Source organism: Myodes glareolus, chromosome 17 (assembly GCF_982192425.1).
Source record: "Myodes glareolus chromosome 17, mMyoGla1.1, whole genome shotgun sequence".
In the NCBI taxonomy this organism is placed as follows: domain Eukaryota; kingdom Metazoa; phylum Chordata; class Mammalia; order Rodentia; family Cricetidae; genus Myodes; species Myodes glareolus.
Genome location: NC_142042.1, coordinates 25,084,182 through 25,106,011, shown reverse-complemented (window position 1 = coordinate 25,106,011; position 21,830 = coordinate 25,084,182). Strand labels below are relative to the sequence as shown.

The 21,830-nt window shown below is 39.6% G+C and overlaps 1 protein-coding gene across 2 annotated transcripts in view; it reads right to left on the bottom strand.

The window, feature by feature from the left end:
- The window catches only part of Arhgef38 (Rho guanine nucleotide exchange factor 38), a 103,166-nt gene that overhangs the window by 59,194 nt on the left and 22,142 nt on the right, over positions 1–21,830 (bottom strand). For both annotated transcript variants that reach the window (XM_085677698.2, XM_048456751.3), the window contains exon 2: positions 16,363–16,550. In XM_085677698.2, the coding sequence (XP_085533824.2) occupies positions 16,363–16,550 (188 nt within the window). The remainder of the gene's footprint in view (positions 1–16,362; positions 16,551–21,830) is intronic.

Sequence of the window (21,830 nt, the reverse complement as noted above, 5' to 3'; positions counted from 1 at the left end):
CACTGGCATGTCTTCACTGCCATGATGGACTCATCTTTTGGAAACACAAGCCAAAATAAATTCTTCCTTCGTAAGTCACTTTTGGCCATGGAGTTTTATTGTGTGTTTTTGCTTTTAAAATTTCTTTTGTTTTTAAATTTTAATTTCTATTTATTTATTTATTTATTTATTTATTTATTTATTTATTTATTTAAAATTTCCACCTCCTCCCCACCTCCCTCTTCCCTCCCTCTCCCCACCTACCCTTCCCTCTCTAGTCCTAAGAGCAATCAGGGTTCCCTGCCCCGTGGGAAGTCCAAGGTCCTCCCCTCTCCATTCAGGTCTATAAAGGTGAGCATCCAAACAAACCAGGCTCCCACAAAGTCAGTCCATGCAGTAGAATCAAAACCCAATGCCTTTGTTCTTGGCTTCTCAGTCCGCCTTCATTGCCAGCCACATTTAGAGTGTCCAGTTTGATCACATACTCCATCACTCCCAGTCCAGCTGGCCTTGGTGAGCTCCCATTAGATCAGTCCCACCGTCTCAGTGGGTGGACGCACCCCTCGTGGTCCTGACTTCCTTGCTCATGTTCTCGCTCCTTCTGCTCCTCATTTGGACCTTGGGAGCTAAGTCCAGTGCTCCCATGTGGGTCTCTTGTCTCTATCTCCATCCATCGCCAGACGAAGGTTCTATTAAAATTTCAACATAATAAACTATAGCCTAAGTGCATTCTTTTTATGTTTTATTTTTGTTTAAAGAATTTCATACAATGTATTTTGATCATATTCTTTCCCCTCCCCCAACTCCTCCCAGAGCTTCCCTCACCTCCATACCCAACCAACCCTGTGGTTATGGTGTTTTGTCATAGCAATAAAAAATAAGTGGTAGAAGGCCCTTGTGAGATTGCTCTGTCATTGGGGCGGTGACCCCATGAATGAATTAGTTAGTCTATAAAAGAGACCTGGGAGAAACTCCTTCTATTTTCTTATTATGTAGAGTTAGAATGTCTAGGAAGGGCTCCATCACCAAACTTTGAATCTACTGGTACTTTAATTCTGGACTTACAAATTTGTGGACTGTGAGAAATAAGCTTCTCTTATTTAAGTCACTGTTTATGACATTTTGCTATCATAAAGGGATAAAATGTAACCACCTGTTTCTGCAGTTAACTTTGGTAGAACATTGATGTAGAGAAGGCCATGGAGTGAGGAAAGTTATACCTAATAACATCATATTATCCCCTGAATCTATCCTTGACAAGCAAGAAATCCTTCCCGTGCAAACCCACTGGCTCTGTTTATTTAATCTAGTTTGGATTTTATTTTGTCACATAACCAAATGTGCCTAATATAATTTTAATTCTCAGCCAACAATTATGTCCTCCAAAGAGGATTTCATGCTTATTTATTAGGATTCATCTTTTTTTCATAACTTTATCAGTCTTTCAAAAATTATTTTAATTGCATAACTTTATAGAATAATGTAATAATTTAATACACATATGCAGTATGCATAGCTCAAATTGCACTAGTTAACATCACATATAGTGTATATAGGTCAAACTGGGCTAGTTAACACTTCCATATCCTTAAAATTTAAAAAAAAATTGGGTTAACAGGTAATGATTATACTTCCTCACTATATTTGGGGCACAATATAATACTGCAATACGTGTGTGGAATATGCATGAATTAAATTGGACCATAACATTGCTATCTCTTTATTACTTTGCATTGGGAGACTTCAGCCTACTCTCTTCTAGTTACGCATACAATATACAATACATTACTGTGAACTCACCTCCCTCCGTACTGCTGTTCCTCTGAAACTACAATTTACTAATCTTAATTGCTTATGGGTACCTACTATCTACCCTCCTATGAACCTTCCAGCTTCTAGTAAGCATTTTTCTACACATAATGCTCATATATGAGAGAGAGAACTTGCAATGTCCACCTAAAAGAGGGGGCATGGAGATTGGTTATACTGTGACTGGTTTATTTCTCCCAACATTCTGTCCCCAATCCTAATCCACTATCCTGCAAATAAGAGGATGACATTTTTTAATGGCTGAATAAAGCAACTGGATATGTATAAACAACATTTTCTTGACCTATTTGCTGTGGTTTAAATGTGAATGCCCCTCACAGGTGCCTAAGCTTTCATACTTGGTCCCCAGCTGCTGAGACTGTTTAGAAAATGGCGTCTTGCTGGAGGAAATGGATTAGTGTGGGAGGGTTTTGAAGTTCCATAGCCTGATGCCACCTCCTGGACACCTGCTTCTCTACTGCAGATTTACTCCCTTTCCACCAAGCCTTCCCAGACATGATGACCATCCCTTCCTAAGCTATAACACAGAACAAACTCCCTTACATTGTTTCTTGCCAAATATTTGGCTTCAGCACTGAGAAAAGTTAGGTTATACACTCTTGGTCCATTTATGGACATCGGGGCTGATTATAAATCTCAGCTCTTGTGCAAAATACAGCAACAAAAGTAGGCATGCGAATGTTACTAGTATCCTTTTCTTTGAACATGCGCCCAGAAGAGAAATTATAGATCATATAGTAGATCTGGTTTAATTTCTTGAGGAACCTCATTGTCACCCTTCTGGTGCCACCCTAATTCACACTGCCACCAACCGTGTATGAGACACCCCTTTCCTGGCTTGACGTTTATCTTCTTTTTGATAATAGCATTCTAACTGAGGTGAGGTGATGTCAAATTGTTTTTTTTTTTTACTTACATTTCTATCCTCATTAATGAAGTTGAGCATTTCTGAATAAGTTTGTTGGCTAACTGAATTTCTTCCTTGAGAAACAGTTATCCATTCTTTGGCCAATTTGAATTGAATTATATTCTTATTATTGAATTTGTAAAATTCCTTACATACTCTGCATCTCAATGTTTGTCAGATTCATAAGTTACAGTGATTTTCCTTATTTTACAGATTTGTCTTAGCTCCCTTGTTTGTTTCCTTTGCTTGTCCATGACTCTTGAATGCCTCATTCTCTGTTTATATTGATGTCCATGCATAGATACATATATATTATACTTACATATGAGGCATATACATAATATATTTATATTGAAGCTCATTACATACATTATAAATGTTAGAGGGTATAATTATTAGTTCTGTCTTGCTGTCAAAATTGAGTTTTCTCAATATATTTGCAGTCCTGTGATATTCTAATGTCCACCTATGTTTAATACAGTGCTGCAGGTGCGCACAATTGTTCAATCAATATTTGATCATTCAAATTGAGTTTTTACAATTAGAAGTTACTTTTGTGGCAGCCTGCAGATATTCTTTTTGTCATTCCATTGGCTCTGAGTAATAAAATAAGCAAATGTCAAAAGTAACTCAAGAAAAATACAAAAATTTAATTTGATTCTTCAAGATATCATATTAGGTGGATATTTTATAATGTCCTACTTAGATATGGCTTCAAGGGCAAACTGTGTTGCTTAGTCTGGCTGTTTGTATTATGTGGGAAATCTACTGACAGAACCAAGTCTCCTCTTTAGTTTACACTTGGCAAGTGTCTGCTTAATAACAAACACTTAAAATGGGCGACTCAGTTTAAATCAAACAAGCCATAAGGAAGAGCAGTTGAACATTCTCAGGTTTCATAGAAACTCCAACCACTAACATTTTTTCTCAAAGACTGGAAGAAAATTCTGGAAATAGATTTGAAAAATAGATTTGAAAATCTTTGAAACTGTTATTTGCCTAGAAATTGTTCATATGCCTTACAGAAAACTAAGAATATGTAGACAAAAGAAAACAAATATAATCTCTCATCATTCACCCAAAAGTAACCACTGGTATTTCAGGTATTTTCTTCAGAACCCTGTGTGTGTGTGTATGTGTGTGTGTGTGTGGGGGGGGTAATGTGGTTCCAGGTGTTTATCTATTCAAAAGGAGTACATAACTCAGTTAAGAGTTTTTAAAACCTTCAAACTTCATATAAACGTTGCTTCCTGCCATCAATTACCTCATTCCCACTGATGAAAAGGAAGATTATGTGGAAACATTGTGGTCTTCTGTCCCAGAAAGTTTGTTTAATTATGTAAAGATGGGTTCCATTTGTTTATGTAAAGATGTGTTGTTGTTTTACCTTGCCTGACTAAGATTGATCTAATAGAAAGCTAAACAACCAATAGCGGGGGAGAAGGTATAGGTAGAATTTCCAGGCAAGAACAGTATGTACGAGGAATTTAGGCTGGGGAAGAAAAAAACAACAACGAGATGCCAAGGAGATGCCAGGGACCAGACAGACAGACATGGAGGAAGCAGAAAAGGTAGACACACAGAGTGAAAGAAAGGTAAAAAGCCCTGAGGCAAAATATAGATGAATAGAATCAGGTTACAGAAGTTAAAAGAGTTAATGGGACAAGCCTAAGTTAAAGCTGAATGTTCATAATTAATAATGTCTTCATATCTTTATTTGAGAGCTGGTTGGGAAACCAAAGAAAATTCCAAGTACAGTCTTCTTTGTTAATTTGCCATTTTTATTATTTAAGTAGCTCTCCTGGATCAGTTCTTGTTCATTTCCGTGATTATTTCCTCCTGCTACAGTTCTTTAGTATCATGGCTGAGTTTAGTTGACTTGCAGGGGTTCAGATGAGTTCTGGGGGAGGGGAGGAGAGATGGCTCAGCAGTTAAGGGTACTTGCTATACAAGCATGAGAATCAGAGTTCAGATCCCAGCACACACGTGATAATCTGAGTGTCGCACAAAGGCCTGTAGCTTCAGCTCCAGTAAGGGCAGAGACAGAAAGATCTTTTGGCCTTGCTAGCTTCCAGACTACCTGAACAACCACAACAGGAAAAAAAAATGTGAGTCTAGGCTCAGGGAAAGACCCTTACTCAAAGAGACAGGCAGAGAGTGATAGAGACAGACACTAAACACCCTTCTGCAGTCTGCATGTGCATATAGGTGCAATACCCACACACATGTATGCATATGTTTGCACACACAGACCCCAATTCATTAACTAATTAATTAATCTTTTTAAAAACAAGTTTTAGCAAGTAATAAATATCAAGTTTCTTAATGGTCAGTTATTACAACCCAGATCTCAATTTTTATTTTAGGCTTCTAATTTTATTATTACAATTGCGCCTCTTCAGAGTCCCAGATGCATACTCATGACGTATACATAATACCTGTAGAACACAAAAGAAAGTAAATCATGTTGTTTTTGAAAAACATGATAGTTGTTGTCAACCAAATGCTTCTGGCATCTAATCCTAAAAGAGTTTTAGTGCTTCTATTTGGAGCAGTTTGGCAAAAAAAAAAAAAAAAAAAAATTGTAGAGTCAAGTAGAGTCCGACTTGGATTTTTTCCACTTATGCTAGCCTTTGTTATCACTATTCAACTGGGGTGTCATTTAAATTGGCCTAACAGATCTTTGGCCCCATGCCCTTCCTAAAGAAGTTCCAGGTATTGACTTACGGTGAGTCCTGGATGCACGTATTCACTAGCACATTCTGAGATTACCTCAGAAACTCTTAATTTCCCATGATGTTTCAGTAGAAATAAGGGTACTGGGAGAGGAACAGAACAGGAGATACATGAAATACAGAGGGGCGAGGGAGAGCTCCAGGAGGACATTCCGAGCTGACAGAACTAGCCCTTAGGAGGGAGAAACGGAGGAGGGGATGCTTACAGAACAGAAATCACAGTGAGTAGGAAAAGGGGATATTGGCATGAAGCCCCGGCAAGCACTGTGCTTGGATGATTCTCTAATTACTATGGCATTTACTTAGACAGTTGGCTACTAGATTACAAAGCCTTGCGGGGTAAACTGGTCATTATTTCATCAGGTTTCTCAAGACCGCTGATTTGTATGTGTGAAATTTCTTGCGGAGGAACTAGATTCTAAGTGGCTAATTGAGTCATCCTATCAGCTGAGTCAATATCACAGCTAGACAGCAAGCTTTTAAACAAGCCTTGTAGCTAAGTTGCCAAGTTACCCAATGACCACCAGATATACTCTGGGACAGACGCTCACAGTTGGACAGACCGACATAGCACAGAAAACAGGAAGATCTGTGCAGGGGATCTCAGTGAAAGAGGAAGGATGGAGCCAAGGAAGCGACAAAAGACCAGATCAGGGACTGGTTGGGCTTGAGGAGTCCTGAGTGAAGAAGCCCACTCTAGATTTTTTTTGATTAATAACAGAAAATTAAAGCGCTTGCAGTGATATTCTTGGGCTGGGGGTGGCCTGAGCGGCTGGAAGAATGGAGCTGTCATTTGCTGAGATGAAATAGCCTGCTAGGCCAGTGTGTGCTTCTGTTAGTGACCAGTGGAAACGCGGGAATTCATAAAGAACAGATACATGTGTTCTACAGTTCTAGAGCGTGGAAAATCCATGATCAAGAGGCTCAAAACTAGTGATGGTATCACTGATCTGTCATCCCATGCAAGAGTGGAAGAGAAGAAGAAAATGCATGAAAGAGGGGTTTATATTATTTTTTTAAGTCAATCCCCTTGCATAACAGCATTAATCTCATTGGGAGAGCAGAGCCCTTGGTAAGGAATTCCTTCTCCCAACACTGTTGTGTTGAGAATTAAGTTCAACACATGAACTTCAGGGGATGCATGTTACTGGAGACGGGAGACATGTTCAAAGGAAAATACTACTGAGCACTTTGAAACTGAGATGCCTTCTAGTCACCAAGTAGAGATTTATGCTACCCCCAGGAGGGGTCAGATACACAGAACAGGACGTCAGGTCAACGTCTGGGCTGAGGTTTGCCAACCATCAGAACATAGCTGGGATTTATAGCCATGGAAGCAGATCAGATGCCCCACAGTTGGTTATAGACTATGAAAACCAAATCTGAGCCCTGAACTACACTAGCGTTGGGAGATGAGATCAAACCACAGAGGTGGGGGCAGCAGCAGTCGGGGGGGTTTCTGCTGAATGCAGCAAATAGGTCAGGGACGCAAGCACTTCCTCCGCTAATGTCTAAAGTCATTGTTTGCTGCATAACTAATTAGCATAGCTAATCATGAACTGCCCCCTCTGTCACCAGCGTTGCTAATGTCATCTTGGAATAGGTTGATAATTGCTCTTTGCGCATCTGTCTGCTTAGGAGGCATTTTCTTGACCGCTTGCACATTCTTCTAGGGCAGGATCATGGCACACATTCACATGGTATCCAGGCAGACTGCAGCTGCAGGCGTTAGGCGAACTAGGGTCTTGACAAACATTAACCATCTTGTTTGTATGTATCGCATTCTCCACGGACTAGTGCCCAGTCAATCCGTCTGGAAGGATGTGTCCCTTCTCTGAACTCCAGCTGCACCTGTCAATCACTGTCTTGCTTCACAACTTCTCCTAACTGTATGAAACCCCATCACCTCTAATGACTGGTTCCAAGGGAACTTTTTAATAATAGGAACTGAATTTCATATGATTTTGTGTACTTCTACGACCTGAAATTCAGTGATTCATTGGTTTGTGAAGTCATCAACCTCATTTGTGCCTAAAGTGCAGATTGAAGTCATTACTCACAAAACTTATCTTTCCAGTCTTTCGTTCTTTACTGACCCCCTACTATTTCTGTTTGTCTGTTTTGTTTTGTTCTTTTTGTACTCGAAATTCAACTCGGGACTTTATGCCTAGCAAATACACTACCATTGAGGTACATCTATTACTATTATGATTATTATTATTAATTTGAGTCAGGAGCTCACTATTTTGCCAATGTTCAACTTGAACTCATTATGTAGCTGGGCAAGTCTTAGCCTTGCAATACTCCTGACTCAGCGGAGTGCCACCGTGCTGAGGTTACTATTCTTTCCCTTAACTGAACATTGGAAGTTACCTTGTTCCTAGTCCAGTGTTACTCTTTGGGGTTTAAGATTTACAGCTCTTGTACTGATACACATGATTGATCTACATCCAAGAAAAACTGGCCTCAAGTTCACAAGCTTTTACATTCATGATTGTTTATGTGCTCATTATCACAATGGTGGCTGGAGGAATTTCACTGCTTGCTCTTCACAAATAAAGGCTGTTAGTATGGTTGTGTGTGTATCTCAGTCCTAGGAGGTAAAGTAATAAATACAGGGTCAGCCACCTTCTCAGGCTGAATGGGATATTCCTGGGTTTTAAAACAGATCTGTATAACACACCTCTGGTATCCAGTTCTGAGCATTCCAATATCCGCAGGGAATCGGGAAATTTATTTAGTTATCTTTTTATTGACCCTGCGGCTTCTGACTGAACTGTAGATTAGAAAAATTAGAGAAAACTATAGTCACCCTCAACATAGCTTTGAGGAAGTTTATAAACATAACAGCAGGAGAAAGGTCTCTGTCAAAACCCAGCAATGCTGGGAGAAAAGAAAAAAATCCATTCCTTTCTGCGAGGAGGGATCCTGAACAAGCAAAGATAAGGGAGTTTCCTCCAGCAAAAGACGCTTCATCCTCTGGAACGCGGTGCATCACTGTCATCCTAAACAAATTCTGAATCCAGTACATCAGCGAGCTATGTGTCTTCCAGGATGGCAAGACTGCAGTGTCCCTCCTGGGGAAACAGGAAAAGACGGGAAGCCTGTGGCTAAGTGTCAGCACTTGAGAGAGGCAGCTTGGATATGAGCATTAATGGAATCCCTTTCTGGAGTTTTAAATTTCATATCATACAACTGTGACTGTCTTTAAAAACTCTGTATTTATTTTAAACGCGTGCGCGTGTGTGTGTGTGTGTGTGTGTATGTATGTATGTCTCTCTTTATCACAGGGTCTCGAGTATCCCAAGCTGACTTTGAATTGTCTGCTGGTGTAGCCAAGGATGACCTTAAACTTCAGATCCATGTGTCCCTATATTTTGATGCTCGAGTAACAGGTGTGTGCCACCACACCTGGTTTTCCGCTGGTGTTTTGGCTTCCTCATTATTTGGGTTTCACAACAGGACTTCAAGAATGTGGCTTTATCATAGAGGGTTATTGCCTAGATTATTTGATAAGCACTGGATTTCACACAGAAGAGTTGGCTAAGTTTTAGCTTTAAAAAATAAAGGAACAAACAAAAAGGAAGCTCTAACATGGCCATATAAATCACAGTGTTCTTCATTGTGATGTCATATTACTAACCTTGAAAATCAATATTTCTAAAAAATTAAGGAATATTTGTACCAATATTTAAAGGAAATTTCCAGCAAGAATAGGACATTTAAAGTCAGCATAGTTGCTCAAAAGATATGATATAAAACAGAATCAGAAACTCAAGCATATTTCTTTTGAACCATTACTCCATTAACTTAGTTACAGAGAGTTGACATTATTTTTATTTTTCTCAAATTTCTATTTAATGTAATACTTCAGATTCATATCTTTTCTGGTCTCATGATTCCTCAGCATACTTTATTTTTGTGTAACCATTCTGGCTTTGATCTCTGTGTTCACTAAAGTCTATGAGGTTTTGTGGCGGAGGAGGTTGGCCTCAGGAATGACTGAACTTTAAAAGGAAGAAGATTGAAAAGGAGGTGGAAGTGACAGGAGGTTGACCTTTTCCTGATGCAGAAGGATTTCTGGGGTATTGAGAGAGATACACTGAGAGATTATGATACACTATAATCTTCTAATGTGTATCTGTATGCCTAAAAACTCATTTCAATGTCACCAAAATCACAATAAAAATAATCAGAAAACTTGAAATAATGAACAAGGTAAAAGATACAAAAAATCTTATCCTTTCATATAAAAGAATACACACATTTAAAAGAATGACTTAGGATAAATGAAAGCAAGGGAGGCAGTGAAAATAAGAGCATTAGATTTTAAGCAAGCTTTTCAATCAGAAATCATTGCAGGATCTCATAAGCCTTTTCTTGGTTTCCCTTAATGGCAACGCTTAGCATAACCACAGTTCTAGAGCAATGGGTTTTTATGAGATGGGATGGGATAAGCTATGAGTGAAATGTAATGACTGAACAATTAAGACACATCTAAAACACTCAACCAGATCATTTCACTTAGTTCAGAGTGGTGTCACGGAAGAAATGGGACTCTAGAAAGAAACTTGCTTTAAGACTGAAGCTCTAATCATTGGGCCAAAATAGACTATTTAAGATCTAGAATACAACTTGAAAATTTGGGAACAGTGATGTATATTGTAGCTGGGCATCAGAAAAGAGAGAAAAAAAAATCTCATGGATGCCTTTTTAAACAAAATGGGTAGGGTCTTTTGACAGAGGCAATAACTAAGGAGGACAATTTGGACAAGGATTTCTTTTCAAACATTTGCTCACATGCAGTTTCTTTTTTGATTACACAGACTAAATTTTAGCCAACAGTTTTGTCAAGTCTAACTATCTGTCTGCCTTCTGTGTCACCCAGCTAACTGGGAAAGAGGAATAGGTTTTGATCATTACTAGATAAATATTTCTGCTTGTTCTTGAATCCTATATTTTAGCAAGCTATCATAATAGTAGTTTTGTCTTTGGTCCCACAACAGCAGCGAGACTGTGTTATGTTCCAAACTCTGAATTTTTGTTATGAGTAGTGAGCTGAACAGCTGGGTGGGGGAGGGACCAGGAAGAACTAAGGGTGATTTCAGATATGCGTCTAAGCAGGCACTCTGAAACCGCATGCCAAGCAAGCAGTTCACCAGCTCTGCCATGTGACCACAGTGCACAGTAACGCTTCGGCCACTCATGTGGAAAGACAGCCAGGAGCCAAATACACAGTTACAATCTGGCATTGAGGGGTTACAACAGGCATTCGAGATGCCCAGATCAGTGGTGAGGCTTGGAAAAGGCAGCAGGAGTGGAATGCTTGGAGATTTCCAGGACCTGTATTGAAGCTCTTAGTATTCTTCATAGGGGCCACAAACTATTTACTGTAGGGAGGACAGAGCCATTAAAAGCCACAGCCATCTCAAAGGGCTATAAAAGCCTTCACTGAGCTGAAAATTCACAGGAATCAACTGGACCGTGTCCATCCTTTTCAGACACAAACTTCCATTGTCCTGTATTTAGATGCGTTTTTTTTATTACTTCCTGTATTTAGATACATTTTTATTACTTCCTGTATTCAGATGTGTTTTTATGACTACATACATTTGTATTTCCCTCCAGTTTTTCTCCTTTCAGAGATAACTTGATCTACACCTGGCTTTCACAGAGTTGATGAGTTCTTCTCTTATGTAACCATCCCTGTCAGGGAACAACAACTTCACTTGGCAGAGGCAGGAAGCTGACTTCTCTGGGTCCTATAGGCCCTTCCCTCCATTGCCCTTGGCAAGAGGACCAAGTAGAGCCAACGTCTGACTTCCTCTTCCATGTTCCCCTGTCACTGACTGCTGTCATTCAGTTTGGACCTTGGGGGACACGCAGGGTAGGACATTGATATATTGTGTTACATGTCACATAGAATAACTACCCAACCTAGACTCTGCCGCTGGGACCTTTTAAAACGACTGCCAACTGAAGCGTTTCAACACCATCGTAAATTGGGATCTGAGTTTAGAAAACATGAACATGATTTCTTCAAAATTACAATTGCTTGCTAATTATGAAGAACCCTTTTTCCCACTCAATATTTGTTGTTTAAGATAGGGCTAATATGAATATATTCTGCACAGGGAAAAGGTTCCAACTGGTATCCACATTACAAATTCAAACTTCAAAAAAACATTTGAAAATGTTTGTGATTAGATAATAAATTAAAACATTTATCATATTTCTCTCTGAGCAACAAAAATACGAATGATTTATTGTAAACTCCTCATTTTCTTTTCTTTTATACTTTGTGTGTGTGTGTGTGCACGTGTATGTGTTCATGTGGGCACATGCATGAAAAGTTTGTACTCACATAGTCACCTGGGTGAGCAGCTGTGGAGGTCAGAGGTTGATATTGTATCTTTTTTGGTTGCCACATGATTTTTGAAATGGGTTTTCCCACTGCATCTGGAAACCCACAAACTGGCTACAATGCCTGGCCCCTTACCTCTGCAAATACCTTCCTTGCCGCTTGCACCACAGCTGGGGTGAGAGGTGAGGTCCCTTTGACTACAGTCTTCATTGCTTGCAGGCCAAGCGCTTTACCAACTGAGTCATCTCCTCAGCCCCCCTCCTAATATTTTTCAGATAAATTTTATTGACACACTTGTTGCCACATAGTATGCAGAACTGAACAAAAGACTCTGAAGGACTTGGGTCAACATGAAATTACAGATTATTTCTCTTGTCACTTTCCAGGAAAGATACTGTTTCAAATATAAGACACATAATTAGACCATCTGTAAACAAAGACAAGGGAAACACATACAGCCTTGGAAGGGTAGAAATAAATTGGACCTGGTGTTCCCCTAGAGCAGTGCTTCTCAACCTTTCCAATGCTGCAACCCTTTAATACAGTTCCTTATGTCATGGTGACCCTAACCATGACGTTATTTTTATTGCTGCCTCATAACTGGAATTTTGATAGCTATGAATCATAATGTAGACATCTGTGTTTTTAGATGGTCTTAAGCACATCCTGTGAATGGGTCATTTGACCCCAAAGGGGTTGTGACCCCCAGGTGGAGAACTGCCATTCTAGGAAAGGACGTTGAACAGCTGAAGCCTGGCATTAAGCCCCTTGAAGTCTATGCTAGAGAATTAGAAATTGAAAACTAAATATAAAGGAAAATAAAGATGTGCACTCAAATTCCCCAATTTTTTGCCCAGTTTTTGTCCTTTCCTTATACACAGACCACGAGCCCATCGTTAGCTTGGCTTGCTCTGGTTTGATTTAGTTTCATTTGCTGTCAAGAACCATAGAGACTCTCCTCTTGTTGAGATAATAAATAGGCCTGTTTTCCCATTTCTACAGCGAATGTTTTGGGTACTTTTTGGATCATGATTGTGTGCATGGCCAGAAGTGGGGAATGGACACCTTAGAACTTTAGATTTACTTTGTTTTGCCCGTAGCATTGTTGCAGATTAATAATAATAATAATAATAATAATAATAATAATAATAATAATAATAGGAATCATCCTGGGACAACAGGGCTCTGGTGGTCTATTCTAACCCATAGTGTGAATCCTCCTGGGAAATTCTTAAATTTGACATCCCCACATTTCCAGGGTCATGAAAAGAAAGTGCTCTTGATTTTCAGGAGAATATTTTACCGCGTAAGTAAAAGTATGAAGTCAACAGCAACTTGAACTTCACCGGGGCAGGATTTTGTTTTCCAGGGGAGGAAATAAAAAGAAAAAAGGACATGGTGGTCATATGCCAGGAGTGATAGCCATAAAAGGCTCGTAAAATCGAGCCAGGTGTGGTCCTAAGGGACAGGAGAGATGACAAGGGCTGTGGGAACTGGAAGAAAGAGAGGGAAGGTCAGGGACACAGTGAGGTGGAAATTCAGACTGCTAAAGGAAAGAAATCACGGGTGGTGAGAGGTTCTGGGGAGACCCTGGAGCAGGTGGCTAAGGTGGGGTTCAAGAGAGATCTCTGGGCATGAACACAGAAGGTGTGAAGAAACCCATGTTGCAGGTACCTTTTTATGGAAATTAGATTTCCCTAGTACAGTGTCAAAATAAGGGAGAAGAGGAGCATATGAAGATAGTGAACTAGTTCCTACTGTTTTCCATGGGTAGGAGTAGATAGGCCAACTGTCCCATGAGAAGGGGAGGTCATGGTAGGCTCTGGATGCACATGAAAAAAAATCAATATTTTAATAAGCATATAAATGAAAATTCTACTACTATATATGAGTTCCACAGAATAGGAGTAATGTCAAACATCACTAAGTTATATGAAATATAAGGAAAACACTCCAAAAATTCGTTTATATACTTCGGAGTGATAGAGAAAATTTTTGTGACCATGAATATTATTTCTACTTATAGAACTGATCAGGACTTCCAGTTACCTTCTTATTCTGGAACTATTAAGGAATCAATCAAATGAGAATGTGGAGGAGAGCTGGGTGCAGGATTTGATACACAGAAGGCTCTTGGGGGAAACTGATGATGGTTTTCTGGGCAGTGAAAGATGGGACCACCTGAAGTAATTTCTGCTTCAAGGTTTCTTCACCTCCACTACCCCTCTCCATTTTTAAGTGACTGTTTTTTCTAGTATTTTTGTAAAGAATTCCTTATTAAGAAATAGGAGATTGGAAAGATGGATCAGCAGTCCTATATACATAAAAATGCTAGTTGGTGTAGCAGCTGGCTGATAATGGTAACCTTTTTTGTGCAGAGACAGGAAATTCTCTGAGCACACTAAGACTCACCCTAAGAGTAAGACCATCTCAATAAATAAATGGAAAGCAACTGAGGGAGACTCTGGGCTTCCACACACGCTACTACTACTCATAAACATGTGCCCTCAATGCATGTGAACACACACACACACACACACACACACACACACGGGATAGAAAGGCAACACATATTGTGATTCTGGTTGGTACATATATTGGGGGAGGTGGGAAAATAACAATTGTCATTAGTACAAGTGACCAGTAATAGTTTTGTAATTGTGGGTATATACTAGGAAACTAAATCTCGAACCACATGCATAAACATGGTAAAAAAATGCAAAACAATAACAACAACAAAACTCTAATTCTTAACCAAAGTTATAAGGCAAAAGACAAACTAAGAAAGTTACTCACAACGTGTAGGAAGGAAAAAGAATATTCAAAAATGTGTTATAAAATACTGAGGAAATATATAAATAATAATTTTAAAAAGCTAAGAATGTGAATGGGAATTAAATTATAAAGACTAAGAAATTTATAAGAAGATGTTTTCTCAGGAAGAATGATACAGAGAAAAGACCTCCCAACCACTAGGAATGAAAATCAGGACACTGAAAACAAAACAAAAGAAACAACAACAACAGCAAAAACCAAGCAAACAAAAGCAAAAAAAAAAAAACCAAAACAACCTAACCTTAATTACACGGTTATTTTGATATAGTGTCTTTCTTTCTATGTAGCCCTGACTGGCCTGAAACTCTATGTAGACAGGCTGATTTCGAACTCAGAGATCCATCTGCTTCTGCCTCCTGAAGGCTGGGATTACAGGCATGTGCCACCATGCTTGGATCTAATATGCTTTCTAACAATTCCATTTATGAGAACCTAGCAATTCCATTTATGAGAATCTATTCTAAGGAAGTAAGCAGACAAAAAAATAGATATTTATCTAGGGATCAGTAATAGTAGAAAAACATTTAGAAGTATTAGAAGTCACAAAAAGACCTGCAATATGTTGATTCAGAATATACTTATAAGACTGCATACATTTGCATGAAAATGTGTGTGTGTGTGTGTGTGTGTGTGTGTGTGTGTCTAAGTCTACAAATATCTGAAAGCTCCCAACCTAATCAGTGATTGTCTTTGAATGGAGGAATGTATTTATACATTTGCTTTCTCCTTATTGTTGAGCAGTTCGGATTATATGTAAGGACCATTTACAACTCTGCTGAGATCCTTGTTCTTGTCTCTGCCCTGCCTCGAGCCCCTCTTACTTCTATTCTGTGCTCTGATGCACACACGAGAAAGGACTTTGTTTATCACTTCCCTTGGAATGGAAGCACCACCACTTGCTTTCCGTATTTTGACCTCATTCCCTGCATTAGTTGGTGTGCTTAATGCCATCTAACATATTTCATTTTATTTGTTTATTTAGTTACTGTAAGACTTCCTCACCTGCACTAAAGAGGAAATCTCACAAGGGCCCAGTGCTGAGAACCATGCCAACGATGAGGCATTTAAAAAGCAACTAAACGAAGTAGTTGCCATTCTAAACTGCACACCCTGCACACCCTACAAAACAATTCCCCGAGAATTCCTTTAAGGGGGAGGAATTATTCATTTATAAACACTTGTACTTTTGTATAGGTCCACCCTTACCAAAGAGAAAAATTTTGCTAACATTCAGGATAATTTTTATACTGAATTTTCCTTAGCCATGTAGTTAGAAGTTGAGTTGAGCTTTGGAGTGGCAGAGGTGGGGCTTACATCCACTTTCTCTTTTGAATCTATGATAATCAGTGAATTCAATGACTTGTACTCAAGACTGCTGAAGGCCTATTTCCCAAATTTCAGGGAAATCCCCAAGGAAGAACACAGAAAATTCATGGTGGAAAAAAAAGTAACTGTGAATTACTTTCTCATCGAGTCTGTGACTACTGTTTCCTCTGGCAAACAGGGAGGCAGCACTCCCCACCCCATCCCCCCCCACTTGATACCAGAATTAGGACCGATGAGTTCTCTAAATTTAGGACTAGAAACCCCGAGAAAGACACACCTGCCACCTCACTGATACTGGGTCCTTGGACTTCGTAGTGCTGCTGTATCTCTTTAGAATCTGAGAGAAAATGCTAGGAAGAGAAGAGCAATCTCAAACTTGCGTTCACCTGTTTGTTTCTCAGCGGCTGGACCACTTCTCTGACACACAGCTCCAGATCCGTGACGTAATCCCTCTCCGTCTGTATCAGCTCCCTGATGATTTTGGCCCGCTTTGCCATCATCTTTCCCATCTGTTGCTCTTCCTCAGGGGTTGGGGTCTCAGTGGAGGGGCGCTCAGTCTGCGGAGTCATCTTTTCTGTGAAGCAACAACATGTTCAGGTGAGATGCTCTGCCGTGGTGTTTTTCCTCCAAAACATACAACGCAGGGTTGTTGTTAGCCAAGCAAAAGGTGTAGGGATCTTCACAGCGGGTCCTGGGAAAGTCCTATGTTAGTTCCTCACTAATAAGGAGTCTCTAAACAAGACGAAGCCGAGTGAGAACGACTACTACAATATCATGAAATGGCATTCAAAAGTCATGGCTTCTGACACATCCTGTTGATGAACTCTCAGTCTACAAAGTTGACCCGCAACTAACTTTGGATGTATTAAAAACTCAGTTTGGAACTTCCAAACATGCCTGCTTTTGAAACAAGGAACATTTCAATTAGGAAGCAAACTGCCTCCAAGTTGTTTGTCCCTATTACTAAAAACAATCACCCAGTAGGTAATAATCAGTGGAATGAAAGCCAACCGAATGTGATTGGGTTTTTCCTTTTCCTTCATCATCAGAACCCATGAACAGTGAGACAGCAGGGGATTAAAATTTTTTTCAACTAAGAATTCTCAAGGATTATCTTTGCTATTGTGTAAATCTTGTTACTTCTTAATTATTGAACCATCCTGACTGTCTTTTCTTTGTTGGCTTTGCGTTGTTTTTAAGTCACGGTATTGAGAGGTTGAAAGAAATCGTAGGTCTCACATGCAGCCAAGCATCTGTATGGGATATTATGATAAGAAAGTAAAGATCATCAGGAAAACCTTCTCATAGCAACGCAAAACTCTGGAAGCTACGAACTCACTGTTCACTATAAGTTCAGACTGGGACCTAAAATCAGGGAAGTCATAGACATCAGGGCTCACTCTCCCTGCCGTGTGTGTGTGTGTGTGTGTGTGTGTGTGTGTGTGTGTGTGTGTGTGAGAGAGAGAGAGAGAGAGAGAGAGATTAAAGCTTAACTTCATTTTAGTCTCTGCAGTTGAAGATATAATTTTATTTCATTCAAGGTTAATATTCTTGTAACTGACATGTTAGAAATCTTCAATGTTAATTCAAACAAGCTTTGCAAAAAGATCTTGAGTTCTCTGTATGGAAAATAAAAGGTACAAGCCACAGCATATGCAAGAAGTAAAGAGAATTCTTCACCTGGCTGCTCCTGGGAACGAAGGTAATGGACTACCGGAGGAGGGCTCAGGGGAGGAACCAATGGTTTGTTCTGAAGAGGCTTTCCCAAGAAGGTGAGTGGACACTTTAAAAGGCAAAGAGCTTTCTCTTCCTGCTTGACTAACTCCAGCAATTTAGAAAAGGACATAACCAAATATTTGTGGAGAACGCTGTAAAGGAAACTCCAACATCAGATCGTACTAGAGCGGGAATCAATTTTTCTGTCATTAGGGAAGACCACAGCTTGGCAAAGTGACATAAAACCATGAGGTTTACAAGCTTAGACCATTCCATGCTAAAAAAAAAATCTCTTGGGGCTGTATCAGAAGATAGAATCTATATAATGAGAGTGAATGTTGGATGTGAGAGTTCTGCAGGCTTCATATTTTATCTGTTTGGGGAATTTGGGGTATACTGTTAGTCAGGACTGTTTTAATAGACAGTGGCATAATCCTGTATTTCAGAGCCCCCAAATAAAAGTAAAAGCGATATCCCATGCCATTACTATTATTTCTGTGTGAAATGAAATGATGAAGGTCCTTTTGTGAGGGAGACACAGCAGTGAGCAGCCATGCACCCAACTATGGAGAACTTTCAAGGGTTTTTATTGCTTTGAGGTTAGGTTGGCCTTGATTTCTCTAGGCAGCTGAAGACAACTTTAGATTTTTGGTCCTCTGGCTTCTGTCTCCCATGTGCTGGGATTACAATTATATGCCCAATTTTCAAATTTGTACAGTGCTAGGGATCAAGCCCAGGGGTTGTACATGCTAAACAAGTATTCTCATGGCAGTTGTCGTAGCAATGGTAACAAAGACAGGGAAATAGGTTAAAAGTTTTTTAAAATATTGTATATATATTTAAAGTGTACAACATGAATCGCATACATAGGGAAATGACTTGGTGGGGGCTGTGAGAGGGCACAGAGAGAGGCAGACACTGTGTGAGGAGCCTCTACTCCAGGGATAAATGAAGTTGAGCACAGAAATGCAAGCCTATAGCTGATAGCTCACAACTAACTCTACCTCTAACCCTGAGTCCAGTTCCTCAATATTGTCTTGAAAACTAAATAAACATGCTTTACAAAATCAATCTAAAAACATAACAAGAACCTTTATCTTTGTCAAGGAAATACCCCACCACATGTCCCTAGAGTCCTTCCAGTTCTAAATTCCGGTCCTCAATTCCACGTCAACTTCTTCCCCACGTGTTTCAGTTGCTGGTCTTCAAAACATGCTACAACCTTTTTTAAAAAATTAAAAATGACATAGTTTTCCTTTTCTAGTTCTATTTAGCATCTTGGCCACAACAGTGGACCCTGGGTGTCATTCAGTTGCTATAAGATGCTGGTCAAGATATTCAATTTCAGTGGTGTTTTTCAGAAGCAAAAACTTCTCACAGAACTCAGAGTTGAGCAACCTTCTAGATGTCTTTGTTTGTTCTTCTGACTCAAGTTTATTACAGGGACGAAGACTCAACTTGCATCCTTTTATGGTCAGACCTCCAAACATTTTGACGTTTGCTTGCATTCTGAAACTAACAACCTCTCCACGATGCGCTGTGGACACCAAGCTTTGTTTTAACAAGCCCCTTCACGCCTTTTAAAACGTTTTGTATACTTGATCTACAGCGAGTTTTACATAGAAATGTATTTGTAGCCTAGCATCAGCAGCAGCTACCATCGGAGTCAGCAGGCAGGAATAAAATCAACATGCAGCTGAGACTAAAAGAACATTTAAATCCTTATGACCAAAAAATATACCCCCGAGTGTTAAAGGAGTGACTGCAGCGACTCTCTCTGTCTTCCTCCACCTCTGCAATCTGCAGACATTCTTCTTGCAGTTCTTGTGATGGATTTGAACTATTTTATTAATCAAATTTAATTGTTAAATTTTGTGAGCGTTCCCAGTCTGGGATGAATGACAGCTGCCACGGTGCTGTACAGAAGAGGGAAATCGGTGAGCAGCTTGTGTGGAAGCTCCTTGGGATCCTCAAAACAACACAAATGTTAAACTTCCCTGTAGGCAGGGCAGCCACAGAGATCCGAGATCTTTAAAGAAATACAGGTGACGAACATCCCCTAGGCAAGGAAGCCTTGAGATTCTTTATTCTATAGTGTTCAGACTGGTTCTGGTTCTTGTTTAAATCACTAGTGTTGGAACACGTAAAAGCATAAACATGGTCTGTTCTGTGTTTTATTTCCTATGTAGTACTCAGCACATGGCATGAAATAGCCACATGTGAGTTTTGGTTAGTGGCGTTTTTTCTTTTTCCCCAAATATAAGATAACACAAGAGTTTGGTATGCCTAATAAATAGCCCACGTTAAGCTGCAGCGTTCTGCTTATTATTTGACTTCTCCTTTTACAGATCATCAATTTGTGATAGGCTTTATTGGGACATCATCCATTCTATATCCAGACACACATGGTTCAGCTTTTCCCCACCCAAGGTAAATAGTTGTCCCATTGTTTTATGACTGACAACCAGTCAAGAGAAATATTTATTCCTAATGTGGACAGATCAGATGGGAGAGAAAGAGGAAACTAAATATGGAAGTCTGTGTGAAAACTGAGCTGGGCTTTAGAAACCTGAGAACTTGCTGGGGTAGGACTTGCACAAGGAAGACCCTGTTTCTTACAAAGAATATGAAAAGATGCCCAATGGGAAGTGAGGCTGTGGAGTGGGGGACGGAAGGCTTCCTTCACTGGTAGTCAGGTTCTACATAGAATTGGAATGTGCTTGCTGCTGCTATTACTGCTGCTACTGCTATTTGGGGGTGGATTAAGAAATGATTTTTCAAACTATTTGCAATAATAACTATTATCAAAGATAAGTACATAGACTTCAGAGCCAGGAAATGTGGGCTCAAACTTTGCCTCTGCCATGTATTAGAGCTGTTATCTTCAGCAAACTCTTTAACAATTTATATGTAAAATTCCTCATCTATAAATTAGGGTAGTGATAGCAAACATTAGAAAGCAGGTTCGGGAATGAAAATGAATAGATGTTTATTAAACATTTGCAAAGTATAACGTATTACAGCACTTGTCAGGTAAATGGTTGTTACAGTTAGTTGTGTTCTCTTTTGTAGCTGTAATCTGGTCTGCACTGCATTACTAGCTGTTTCATAGTTCAGTGTATGACCTATCAGAAACGGTTTTCATGCATGGACGGACATATGATTAGAGTAGTTCATTTATTTCATTTTCAACGCTAGTGGGCTCACACGCATCTTCTGCAACCACTTTTTGCACTTTAAAAGTGAACTTTATTTTTAAACAATTTTCTTTAAAAATAGTTTTAACTTGTATTTATTGCTATTGTGAGAGAGAGAGAGCGCCAAAGTCTAACTAGAAGAAAATACTTACATCTAGGCCACATTCTAAATCAAAACCAGCAAAAGGAAACACACTCGGGAGGACAAGTAGAAACGAAGCCATCAAAAATGCTTCAAAAGAAGCACATTACTCTCACTACCCTTCCCCAGCCTTTGTTCTGGGTGAAGGCAGAAAAGAAGTTTCCTCTGATAAAACTCTGCCTTCTGTGAGTTTTGGATTTGAATTTATTGAATGTTTAATAATTAATTTTTAAACCCTAAAACTGTCCTTGGAACTGGGACACGTCTACTTTAAACCATCAAGTAACAAGTCCCACTTCTCATGTCTCTTCACTCTGGTGGGGGAGGAACACACACAGTTGCAATATCCTGTTTAAGATCCTCCAAGGTGATGAGTGACGGGGAAATGAAGCGAGGAGGATGGCTAACAAGAGCTCAGGCAGCATAATGGTTTTAAATGAGAGACCAAGAAGGGTTTAATATTGAGCAAGAATCTGAAGGACTGGAAACACAGGTAAGTGGAGAAACCGGTTAGTGGAAAGCTGGGGCCCAAGGGCGAAAGCTTCATTTAGGCTGAGGAAGGTCAATGGCCAGGAAAGGAGATAAGAGAACTGCAGGAAAGGATAGCAGGCAGGAGACTGAGCTGGCTTGAAAGGGTTTTAAGCATGGACACATCTTCATACTATAACACAAAGGCATTAATGCATTTCAAATGTTTTGAAGTGAAGCACATACTTTAAAACACTGAGGCCGACCACTTAAATATGTGACATTTCAAAACCCATAGAGAGAAAATGGAATGAGGGGAAACAAACAATTC